At 38.7% G+C, this 13,082-nt stretch overlaps 1 protein-coding gene across 2 annotated transcripts in view; it reads left to right on the top strand.

The window, feature by feature from the left end:
• The window catches only part of LOC136746956 (1,4-alpha-glucan-branching enzyme), a 374,922-nt gene that overhangs the window by 292,001 nt on the left and 69,839 nt on the right, over window positions 1-13,082 (top strand). For both annotated transcript variants that reach the window (XM_066699866.1, XM_066699865.1), the window contains exon 14: window positions 5,991-6,121. In XM_066699866.1, the coding sequence (XP_066555963.1) occupies window positions 5,991-6,121 (131 nt within the window). The remainder of the gene's footprint in view (window positions 1-5,990; window positions 6,122-13,082) is intronic.

Genomic DNA, 13,082 nt, shown 5'->3' on the forward strand with positions numbered 1-13,082 from the left:
AGCAAGGATCAACGGAACAAGATCTACTTGAAAATAAACAACAACAAGCCTGAAATGTCTGCCAGTGGTAAGAATATTGCAACTTCTTGGAGGGAGCTCTCACCAACTGGATGGTGGCCCGTTAAGTCCACAGAGGTGCAGCAGGATTGAGGCAACTTTGTTGGCCCCCTGACTGCACACATCCATGGATAGTTTCCATGCACTTAGAGAAAGTGCGAGGAGCTAGCATCAAGCCGAAGGGAAGGATAGCGTACTTGAAAACTTTCCCCTCAAAGGCAAAGTGGAGGAACTTTCTGTGTGCTGGCATAATGGAGATGTGAAAATATGCTGAAAATATGGACACTGATTCTCTTTCATGCTTTGGGTAGTATCCTTAACTCAAGATAGCCTATAAATCTGCCATGTATATTAATTATTAAATGCAGCTTGTGTACTTTGAATTAATTATTATTATTATTACTACCACTTCTTGCATACATCAATTTTGAAATGCCTTACGATTCCACCACAGCAATGCCTCCTCTTGCCTTAATGTCTCTCTTCCTGGTTTTGTCTTTGCATGTTCACAAAAAATAAAAATAAAAAATAAACCCACATCTCAGCTTTTGCAAGGGATTAAGTTTCTGAAATCAGCAGAGCAACACTAACAGCTGACAATTTGCTTCTTGCTTTAAAGTGGGAGGGGAGATATAAAAGTTTTGTAGGTTTCAGACAGAAATTTATATTTTCAAAAACAAACAGGGACTTTACTTAAAAGTGCAATTTGTATCTGGAACTTTGAAGATCTGCAGCAGCCGCCTTCAAAGGGGCAATCTCAACTGAACTAAAATCCCTTGTAGTGAATCTGTGCCATCTGAAATGTGCTGTAGAGAAAGAGGGGGGGCAGGGGAGAGAGAGTAATAGGGTAGTCATGCATATGCAAATACCCAAAAGAGGATTGGCTTTTCCAGGTTTGCTTTCCACTCCTTCATATATTATTCATAAGAATCTGCCATGCCTGGAAAAACCGACTCTATACTGCTGTCCCGAAAAAAGGGCTCCAAAGCACTTGAAATTAATTGAATCAAAGTTTAATACCCATATATTTTTATAATGAGAGTGTCAGTTCCTTGCAACTCTAACATCTGCTGCTTATCTCCTACAGCAGCAGATCTTAGGCTTTGAAATTGGTGGGAGGGAAGAATAAGGACTAAAAATAACACTGAGTGGCAGTGATAACCTCTTTTAATGATACTTTATTAGACTTTTACTTGAAAGGAAATGCCTACTTATAATTTCAGCCATCAAACCTGACACTTGGAAATTGTGAGTTTTTTTGCTTGACCCTCATGAATGATATAACTCATCCTGATATAGAATCTCTCTCTCTCTCTCTCTCTCTCTCTCTCTCTCTCTCTCTCTCTCTATCTATCTATCTCTATATATATAGAGAGATAGATAGATAGATATAGATATAGATATATACTATTAACATCAATAGTATATAAGGTTTTAGCAGCAACTGAGAAACAAGCTCCTTTTTTATAACCCTAACATACTCCCACAATGTCAAACAAAATGCTTAAGTGAAAATGTGTACAATTCTGCAAATAAACAAAACTGATTTAAGAACATAAGAACATAAGAAAGTTTACAAACGAGAGGGGGCCATTCAACCCATCATGCTCGTTTGGTATTTATTAATATCTAAGTGATCCAAGGATCTATTTTTAAATGTTCCCAAACTTTCAGCTTCAACCACATCGCTGGGTAGTTTATTCCAGATTGTGACTACTCTCTGTGTAAAGAAGTGTCTCCTGTTTTCCGTTTTGAATTCCTTGAAGCCCAATTTCCATTTGTGTCCCCGGGTGCGTGTGTCCCTGCTGATCTGGAACTCCTCTGGTTTGATGTGGTCGATGACTTTCATGATTTTGAAGACTTGGATCAAGTCCCCACGTAGTCTCCTCTGTTCCAGGGTGAAAAGGTTCAGTTCCCTCAGTCTCTCCGAGTTGGAGTTTCCCTTCAGACCTGGAATAAATCTGGTTGCTCTCCTCTGAACTGCCTCTAAAGCAGCAATATCCTTCTTGAAGTGTGGTGCCCAGAACTGTACACAGTATTCCAGATGAGGTCTAACTAGCGCATTGTACAGTCTTAACATTACTGCCCTTGTTTTAAATTCTACACTTTTGACAATATACCCTAGCATTCTGTTTGCCTTTTTTATTGCTTCCCCACATTGCTTGGATGGAGAAAGTGAGGAGTCCACAAAGATTCCTAGGTCTTTCTCATGCGTTACTTCATCTAGATCTGTACCTCCCATAGTGTAATTATAGTGGACATTTTTGTTACCTGCATGTATTACCTTGCACTTGTCCACATTGAATTTCATTTGCCAGGTGTCAGCCCACAACTGAATATTATCTAAGTCCCTCTGAATAGCCTGTGCTGCCAAGATTGTATCTGCTGAGCCACCCATTTTAGTATCATCTGCAAATTTGACACGTTTGCTAACTATCCCAGAGTCCAGATCATTAATATAGATTAGAAAAAGCAAAGGCCCTAGTACTGATCCCTGTGGAACTCCACTAACAACCTCACTCCAGTTAGAAGCGACTCCTCTAATCGACACCCTCTGTTTCCTATACATCAACCAGTTCATAATCCATCTACTTACATTACCCTGAATGCCTACAGCTTCCAATTTGAGGATCAGTTTTTTGGTGTGGAACCTTATCAGAAGCTTTTTGGAAATCTAAGTATATCATATCATATGCTTTCACATGATCTACAGCTGCAGTTACATGTTCAAAATGTTTTAATAAATTAGTAAGACATGATCTGCCTCGTCTAAACCCATGTTGACTATCTCCAAGAATATGGTTTTCATTGAGATGCTCCTCTATTTTCTGTCTAATCATTTTTTCCAACATTTTACAGGTGATGCAGGTGAGACTGATTGGTCTGTAATTTCCTGGCTCAGTTTTGTCCCCTTTCTTGTGGATTGGTATGACATTTGCTGTCTTCCAGTCAGTTGGCACATCCCCTGTTCTAAGTGTCATTTGGAATAATCGAGTTAGCGGCCTATAAATAATTTCCCTCATTTATTTTAGTACTGTTGGAAATATCCCATCTGGCCCAGGTGATTTGTTTGTTTTTAATTCTGCTAGTCCCTATAGTACCTCCTCCTCATTTATCCTGATCTCTCTTAGGGTTTGACTGGACTGATTGTCAACCTGTGGCATGTCATCTGTTTTTTCTTATTTGAAAACCTCTGTGAAATACTCATTTAGAATATTTGCCACATCTTGTACGTTTTCCAAGATACCTCCATTTTTGCCCTTTATCTGTTTCACCTCCTCCTTTATTGACCGCTTGCTGTTGTAATATTGAAAAAAGCTCTTTTGGTTTTAGCTCCAAGAGCTATGTTTCTTTCTATTTCCCTCTTTGCGTTCCTGATCCCTTTCTTAAGATCTCTTTGCAGCTCAACATATTCTATGTATTTTGTTTCGTCACCATCCCTTTTGTATGCGCTATACAACATTTTCTTCCTCTTTATATTGTTTTGCATACCTCTATTAAACCATTTTGGCCAGTGTTTTTTGTTCCTCAATTTGCAAAGTTTTGGTACAAATTGCTCCTGAGCCTCAAGTAGTATATTCTTAAAATATACCCATCCATTTTCAACTAACTCTGTATCCAGTGTGCTCCAGTCTACCTCTTCTAAGTGCCGTCTCATACCTTCAAGGTTTGCTTTTCTAAAATTTTAGACCATTGTTTTAGACTTGGACCTTGTTTTTTGAAAGAATGCCTCAAAGCTAACCATATTGTGATCACAATTTGCCATTGGTTCTCTAACTACTGTCTTCCTGACTCTATCTTGGTCATTTGAAAAGATCAAGTCAATACATGTGCTCTCTCTGGTTGGTTCCCTGACAAATTGAGTTAGAAAGCAGTCATTTACCATCTCAACCATTTCTATTTCTGCTTCTGTAGTCCCCACTGGGCTTTCCCAGTCTAAGTTTGGAAAATTGAAATCCCCCATTATAACAGCCACATCCTTGCTACATGCAGTCCTGATTACACTGTACACTCACCTAAAGGATTATTAGGAACACCTGTTCAATTTCTCATTAATGCAATTATCTAACCAACCAATCACATGGCAGTTGCTTCAATGCATTTAGGGGTGTGGTCCTGGTCAAGACAATCTCCTGAACTCCAAACTGAATGTCTGAATGGGAAAGAAAGGTGATTTAAGCAATTTTGAGCGTGGCATGGTTGTTGGTGCCAGACGAGCCGGTCTGAGTATTTCACAATCTGCTCAGTTACTGGGATTTTCACGCACAACCATTTCTAGGGTTTACAAAGAATGGTGTGAAAAGGGAAAAACATCCAGTATGCGGCAGTCCTGAGGGCGAAAATGCCTTGTTGATGCTAGAGGTCAGAGGAGAATGGGCCGACTGATTCAAGCTGATAGAAGAGCAACTTTGACTGAAATAACCACTCGTTACAACCGAGGTATGCAGCAAAGCATTTGTGAAGCCACAACACGTACAACCTTGAGGTGGATGGGCTACAACAGCAGAAGACCCCACCGGGTACCACTCTCTACACTACAAATAGGAAAAAGAGGCTACAATTTGCACAAGCTCACCAAAACTGGACAGTTGAAGACTGGAAAAATTTTGCCTGGTCTGATGAATCTCGATTTCTGTTGAGACATTCAGATGGTAGAGTCAGAATTTGGCATAAACAGAATGAGAACATGGATCCATCATGCCTTGTTACCACTGTGCAGGCTGGTGGTGGTGGTGTAATGGTGTGGGGGATGTTTTCTTGGCACACTTTAGGCCCCTTAGTGCAAATTGGGCATCGTTTAAATGCCACGGCCTACCTGAGCATTGTTTCTGAACATGTCCATCCCTTTATGACCACCATGTACCCATCCTCTGATGGCTACTTCCAGCAGGATAATGCACCATGTCACAAAGGTCGAATCATTTCAAATTGGTTTCTTGAACATGACAATGAGTTCACTGTACTAAACTGGCCCCCACAGTCACCAGATCTCAACCCAATAGAGCATCTTTGGGATGTGGTGGAACAGGAGCTTCGTGCCCTGGATGTGCATCCCACAAATCTCCATCAACTGCAAGATGCTATCCTATCAATATGGGCCAACATTTCTAAAGAATGCTTTCAGCACCTTGTTGAATCAATGCCATGTAGAATTAAGGCAGTTCTGAAGGTGAAAGGGGGTCAAACACAGTATTAGTATGGTGTTCCTAATAATCATTTAGGTGAGTGTACAATGCAACATCTTTCTGAATATCTGAGTTTGGTGGCCTGTAACACACTCCTACCACTAATCCTCCAGATCTCTTGATCAAAAGTTTCACCCACAACGATTCTGTTCCGTTACTGGGATCTAATACAAGTTCTTCTGCGTCAATGTCATTTTTCACATATAATGCTACCCCACCCCCTCTTCGATTTTGCCTGTCTCTCCTAAACTGTGTGTATCCTTCCAACTTGTATTCATCCCCATCATTTTCTGTAAGCCATGTTTCTGTCACTCCTACAACATCATAGTCACACGCCAGCACTGTGGCTTCCAAGTCTAACATCTTGTTCCTTATACTCCTGGCATTGAGGTACAAACATTTCAGGACTTTCCTACTGGCAGTTTCCCTTGGTTTTCTTTCCTTAGTGGAACATCTCCCATTGTCAGAGCTCCCTGCCCCCCTGGTTCCTAGATTAATTTAAAACAACAACAACAAAAGGTATTAATGTATTGAATTGTATTTATTTTTGTTCTTACAGATTTGAAAAATTTATAATAATTATCTCAAGTTGATGACATGTTTAGCTTTATTGGTTCTTCTGAAGTTTTACTTAGTGTTTAGAAAATGTGGAGCAAGATTACCACTTCTGGAAATCATAATTTATGTATTGGTATCATTTAGTGGTTTGGAAGTGTTGTACTGATATCATCTTATTGGACCTTTCAGGCCTTTGTGAGCACAAAACATGAAGGAGACAAGATCATTGTTTTCGAGAGAGGGAACATTATCTTCATTTTCAACTTCCATCCCTCCAAGAGCTATTCTGACTACAGAGTTGGAGTGAATCTGCCAGGGAAGTATCCTTTTAACCACTGTGGTTGTCTTTGTCCAATCCATCATTCAATATCTTCATTGCCTGGGCCCAGGTATATCTATGTAAGTACTTTATTACTCACATTAGATTTTCACTGGATTACAGGAAAATGGTTGCTACATCTGTCTGAAATCAAGGGGATTGCATGGATGTTGAATTGTGTAATTTCCTTACAGGTGAATGGATCATAAGTAAAGACTTACAAAAGTTTATTTTTATTACCTATACTACACCTGTGGTTATTTACCCCTAGCCTAGTTTTTAATCTGACCAGTGTCTCAAAGTTTATATTAAAATCAACAAAGCTTTACATTGCTTTACAAAACATTTTTGTGTTTTATGCTCAATATAAAGCAGTGGTTTCATAGTGTTCATAGTGTGGTTGAACATCTGGACCTTTGATGAACCCTTGATGTTGCCAAGTTGAGAAACCTACACATCTACTATTTCACATATAAGAAAGTCTCTGAAGCCCAACAAAGCAGTTTGAATATAATGCTTGTGCTGTCCAGCGGTACACTTCTTAAAACTGCAGGAAAGGAGATGACATGGATGCTTCAGTTTGTGTGATTCCTCGCAGCACTTACTATTGAGATTTCCTCCTCCTGAGAAAAGCCTAATACCTCATCCAATAGCCTCATCATAGATGGAAGACCCCTGTTTACTTTCTTATGAGTTAAACCTGAGATAATTCAAATATTCAAAGGGTATAAATGGAACATCTGTGATTACCTGTAGATAGTTTTTTAGTCTCTTAAAACCAAAGCAAAGACAACTAATCCAGCAAGGCCTAAACTGGCATTGAATGTTAGAAAACTGAATCAAACACAATGGAATTCATGCAAGTCTCTAATCTGTGAAGCGCAGTGATTCTGCTTAGAACTCCCATCCAGGATCTGCAAGTATGCATGACTCTGACTTGACCTGAGGGTATCTCCATCACCAGACAAGCATTAAACACTTCAGATTGTACCAGAACAGATAGACGCCCTGCCATGGCCATTAAAGGTGTCAAACTGATAATACTGTAACCCACACAGTAGTGATCATTTGCTATCCCAGAATGTGCTACCTTTTGATTGAGATCTCTCCTTGTTTATTTCAATTTATTGTAAAACATTTTCTAGATCTGGTTAATTACTTTTCCCAAAGAGTCACTGCTGCAGTAATCAGTTATACCAGTACACATCCTACAGGAATAAAGGGAACACATAAGGGGAGTCATTTGGCTTGTCTTTCTCATCTTTTCTCTAATAGCTTATCGATTCCTGAGACTCATCAAACTTTTTTGTTCTTGTTGTTGTTGTTTGTTTTTAAGCACAGTGGAAGGTCGGAATTCACAATCATGTTCTGCAGGTTAAGAAACACCTCATATTTTCAGACCCGGGCCGGTGTAATTCATTCCCACTTGATCCCTTTAGACTGACTGTGTTTCATTTCATGCATCCATAGAGGGATGGACTTTGCTGTCCTTAACCTCTGTAAACAGGCTGAAAAAATTGTATTGAACTGCACCATTGTACTATGTGGTTTCTTTCACAGCATGGCCCACACTGACCTCTACAACTCACACTGCTCTTGCTCTGTTGCTGATGTGATCACAGTTCTTTAAAGGTCTATTTTTTTAATTATCTAACTGTTTTGTCAAGCATAGATTAGTTCATTTAAGATTCAAGGTTCTGGTTGTGTGTTTTTTTGTTTTGTTTGTTTGTTGGCTTGTTTTGTATACCAACATGTCCTACCTCATTAAGCGCAAGCTCTGTTACTGCTGTTATTGGATCTACATTATATACATGCCAGACAATCCCGGAGTGCTCTTTTGGTATTATTCTGCAGTAGCATAACTTCAAGTAAGTTTAAAGGATCATACTACCCCAGTGCCCTTTTAGGTGCCTGCCATTCCCCCCTCAGCAAAGTCGAAGGGAGTTTTCTGCAGGGCGCAGCATTTCTGTGCTGCTCAAGCCGTGATTTCTGATGTCGGCTGGGGGAATGCATAATGCCTTTTGATGACTTGAACGGCATTCAAATTGCAGGCAACGTTACAGGCTGAAAACATTAAACAAGATCGAGGCGCTTGACTTGAAAAGGAGTTTCATTAGCTTCCTGCCGGCTGAGTTTTGAAAAGAGCAGTGATGTTTTTGATCAGTTAAATAATTGTTTGCCTTGGGTATTTTTTCTGTTTGTTTGTTTGTTTTTTGCTTTTTGGCGGCAAGAGCTGACGGGAGACATCAGTGTACTTCGCGATGGTTAGAGGTATTTGAATAAAATCCCCTGCCGAATACAGAGAAACACACACTACCCCCCCACCCCCCCAGCATAACATTGCTGTTGCCTTCTTTGAGAGCAGGAAGGGTAATTTAATGAAACATGATTTTATGATGAGAGACGGCAGGGGAATTATAAAGGTAGGAGTACGTATGGGGAAAACAGAGGATGGAATAACATTAAAGGTGAATGCAATCTTGAAGGGCAAGTCACATTAGATTCCCCACTAGTGTAAATGCTAAACTACACATTATTTTTCCCAATTGCACATTCTGGCAGCGCAAAATGAAATCAGGTGAATTACTGAAAAAAGTGTTTCAATTTATCCTCCATATTATGACTATAATATCTGACAGGGAAAGCAACTGAAACCTAGGAAATAGGACAACAGTGGGAAGAGGAATTGCTTCTCCCTGGCCTTCTTTCATACTGCTGTTATGTTTTGCTTTTATTAAATGTTGAATGACAAATACAGTTCACTGTGCCACTTTTACTAAGCGGTACAAAATGTTACAGACATTAAACCCAATGTCATCAAAAAATTACCTGGAATTTGAGTGTGTATTTTGAAAAAGAAAAATAACTTTAGTGTGTATTTTGAAAAAAACTTGTGTTCAGTTGAGCTGCCTTAGGGTGTTCTGAACAACACCTAATCCTTATCAGTTCACCAGGCTGTGATAGTTAATCCATCCTCAGAGTATGTGCACATGAACTTCAGTATATATATGCAATAACATAGAGAATAATAACAATTTATAAATAAACGCAATAAAAGCAAGTATGCAAAGCAAAACCCTCGTTGAATGGTTTTGAATCACCCAGGAAATAAACCTTGACTGATTGAATGATTTATTTATTTTTCTTTACGTCTCATTGCAGCGAGAGGGTACTATTGATGAAAATGGTCCAATAATGACTTCAATGTAGTGCTTTAGGCTTGTTTAATGATACTGGTTAAATTGGACACTGATGCTCAATGTATTGCTTGTGTTCTGAATTCTGTACATGGCTGAATCAGCTTAGTGCTCCTGGCGGTAGTTCAATATTGGCCTTGGCTTCCTGGGATTTTTTTTTTTTTTTGCAGAGATGTATTTTGTTCTATAATAGGGGTTTTATCATACCCAAATAAAAATCTAAGTGTGGGGCAGAATTCAAAAACATTATGAAAAATAAAATCACAATTGTTCTCCACAGGCAACGGGAGACAAAATAAAAACTAGCTACATACTTGTGACTGCAAACAAATGACTGACTGCAAACAAGAGTAACTGATTAGCCGTAAACCTGAACTGTTTACTAATTGCAGTTATACTGCACATTGCTCATGTAGTGAAAATCATGTAGAGATTTTATTTTCATCCACCATTTTCTCATGCCATTTTTTTTTCTTAATACACACAGGAGTCTGACCAGAGTCTTGGGCGATAGAGAGTGTTAGACAGTAGGGAAATAAGCAGGTTTTTATGTAGTGTTTGTGGAAGGATTAAAGGAAACAAGGTTCATTCCGTTTCTGTCCTGTTTGCCTAGTTTCCTTATTATTTTTATCATAAGTAGTAGTCTTACTAGTAGTAGTAGTGGTTGTATTTATTTTGTTAGATTATTATTATTATTATTATTATTATTATTATTATTATTATTATTATTATTATTGTGTCATTCTATCTTTGTGCTAAGACATATGACTTCCACAGGGATGTATCACAGAGAACATAATTAGCTGTGTCAAGGGAAGCATCATTAGGAATGCTCTTCAGGGAAAGCACCCCATATGCAGTCAGGAATAACTACTCATCAGTGCATATACAGTGTTCATCGATGACTGCCCCTTCAACACTCCTGGACCCAGAAGCTTGTCACTTTTTGGAAAGCTAAATTCAGAGAATCATGGGAGAGGACATGTATACTTGTAATTGTGTGCAGAGGAAGGGCCATGGAACATCCCTGTATTAGTCTGGTATTCTGCAGGTAGATCAAGTGTGGTTATGATCTCATGAATGCAGGTTCTCCTGTATGGTACTAATTGGCATGGTTTGTCACAGTGTCACTGTCAATAGTAATAATACAAACTATATATATATATGTATTTGTGTATTTAAAGGCCAATGGGAAGACATGTTTTTATTCAGGTTGACCAAGAAAACATCAAAATCACTTTTCACTCCCCAGACAGGAAATTACTTTCGCACATTGAGAAAGTACAACACATGTTGTTATCAAACATGATCTAAATTATTACAGACATAATGTGATTTCAGGTTGTTTGTGTGTTCCCTTTTAGTTTTTGAAGACCCTCATTTCCCTTGCAATACAATTTGCAGTTCAGAGATTGGTTTGAGTTCTTGTTAAATTATTTATTGTTTGTAAATGTATAGGGATCTATCTGTGGTTTTATATTTTGTGTATATATTTATAGGAAAAGGATTCTTATTTGGTCTTTCAATTTATAACAGCCAGCTGATTCTGCATCATGGCTCATATAGCCTTTTGATCTTGGAGTTTGTTCATTCAAGCGGTGGTGAACAAAAGAAAGAAAAAAGCGAGTTACATTTAATTGGCCAACATCGTATTTGAGGTGACTGTCATTATATGGTAAATCTCACCCACAGCGGAATTCTCTGTTACCCAGGTTCTTGATGACACACACACACACACACACACACACACACACACACACACACACACACACACACACACACACACACACACACACACACATACACACATACAAATGGACTTTTACAGAACTGATGTTTACATAGCCTAGGCTGTAATTGGGAGACCAGGTGGACATATACTTCAGAGATCATTTGGAGGGAAAGCCGTTGAGACCACCTTCGAAAATGATTCTTCCTCAAGGGGGAAACAAGACAAACACATTGCATACAACATTATAACGATTTAAATCCTCAAATCCCAACACAACAGGAGGTATATGTGAATGCCACACTTGATTGTGCGTCTCAGTATCGATTCTTCTCATTTGCTTAAGGAGACTGTGAGGGAAATTTGCATTTCCTCTTTTGAATAATGACAGCGATCTATTCTGATTCCACAAACTGATGAGCTCTTACACACAAAAGATTTTACTTATTTTGTTGTATTTTGGAAGGAAGGGGATGGAATTTCAAACAACCAATGTGACACTAGGACCTGCTGACCAGAAACCTGCCTATATCTCAGCAAGGCTGCCATTAAAATGCTGAACGGTGTTCTTTGGTAATTTATGTTGAGACTTTCAATTTATGTTGAGCATTTCTGAAAGTATCCTGAGCTTCTAATGAATAAATAAGGTCACAGAAATGAATCACCAGAGTGCCATAGCAGAAGCTAGAGGCACTGCTTTCCCTGGGTTAGTTTGGAGAGAGCTGGCTTTGAAGTTCTGACCAATTAGAATTCACACATTGTGAAACAAGTGAACAGCATGAACATAATCCAAGATCAACTAAAATGACAAAGTGAGTTTGGTAAGCCGATTGTGAAATAGAAATATCAAGACTGACGATAGATAACAAGAGAGAAATGCAGTACAGTTTAGTTTAACCCTGAGAAAACTATTTAGTTATAACATTATAACAGTAAAGCACAGTTTAAGGACACACTAATGTATGTGGTAATTGTTTGTGTTTACCTCACATGGTCATTGGGGGTTCCTATTAAGCTCATTCTTTCTATGAGAGTAAGTTTGGATCAATGCCTTATCACAAGTTATGGTTTTATAGTTTTTTGGTTCTGTGATGGCGAGTTTAACGTGTGACTGCAAATGTCTCACATCGGTCCTTTTCACATGCTGATTCTCCATCAAAGGTTATGCTTTGTCCATCTCACTGGTTTGTTCCTCTTGCTCCTCATGTTGTTATTGTTTTATGTGTCATGTGTAATGGTGGCTTTGTTTTGTCACCTCTCTCTATTTCAAAGCCAAACAACAGGACATATTTCTGCCATGAATTCTGGTCATCCTGATATTTAAGGCTTACTGTACACACACAGTTTATAAATAAAAAAGAATCCTGTGAGGCTTACTACACAGCTACCACTGATTTTATATTGGCTTAGGACTTCTAGCAAAATGCAATTAACAATTCTACCTCTGATCTTGTTTAAAGTGGCTCTAATGTGCATTTCAGGCCCTGTTTATGTGTCTCAAAGAGTTTGACATTTGCTGAAGACTGAATTTGGTTCAGCTGAAGCATGTTTCATATGCTTTAGGATTTGAATATGATCTAAAATAACAAGTATAAAGTGGTGGGTGAGTTGCTTCTTTTTCCCTTTCCCAGAATTTCAGTGTTTAATATTTATTTTCTAAAATTATAGCTTCAAATTGGGTTTTGCTCATTCTGGAGGGCAGGCAGATCTTCTACAGCAGTACCTCACAGACAGCAAGCAGGGATTACATTATAATTTGTTTTGGATGTTTGGGAAATAAAATCACAAATTTGGAACCAAATTTGATTAATGTCTGAGCAGGACCAGAACACACGCGTTAAACACTCATTATGAATTTTGCATTTCTGACCATACAGACCGTGCCCAGGGGTGAATTTACCGTGTAGGGCTTGTGAAATGCACTCCATTAGTAATCTTATATCAGATGAGTCTTCAATTCTCATTCCCAATAATCTTGTGCTAATGAAACCTGGATATTTCCCAGGATGTGTTGAGATATTTATCCCTGGGACTCC

The sequence above is a fragment of the Amia ocellicauda genome, chromosome 3, assembly GCF_036373705.1.
Source record: "Amia ocellicauda isolate fAmiCal2 chromosome 3, fAmiCal2.hap1, whole genome shotgun sequence".
Classification (NCBI taxonomy): Eukaryota; Metazoa; Chordata; class Actinopteri; order Amiiformes; family Amiidae; genus Amia; species Amia ocellicauda.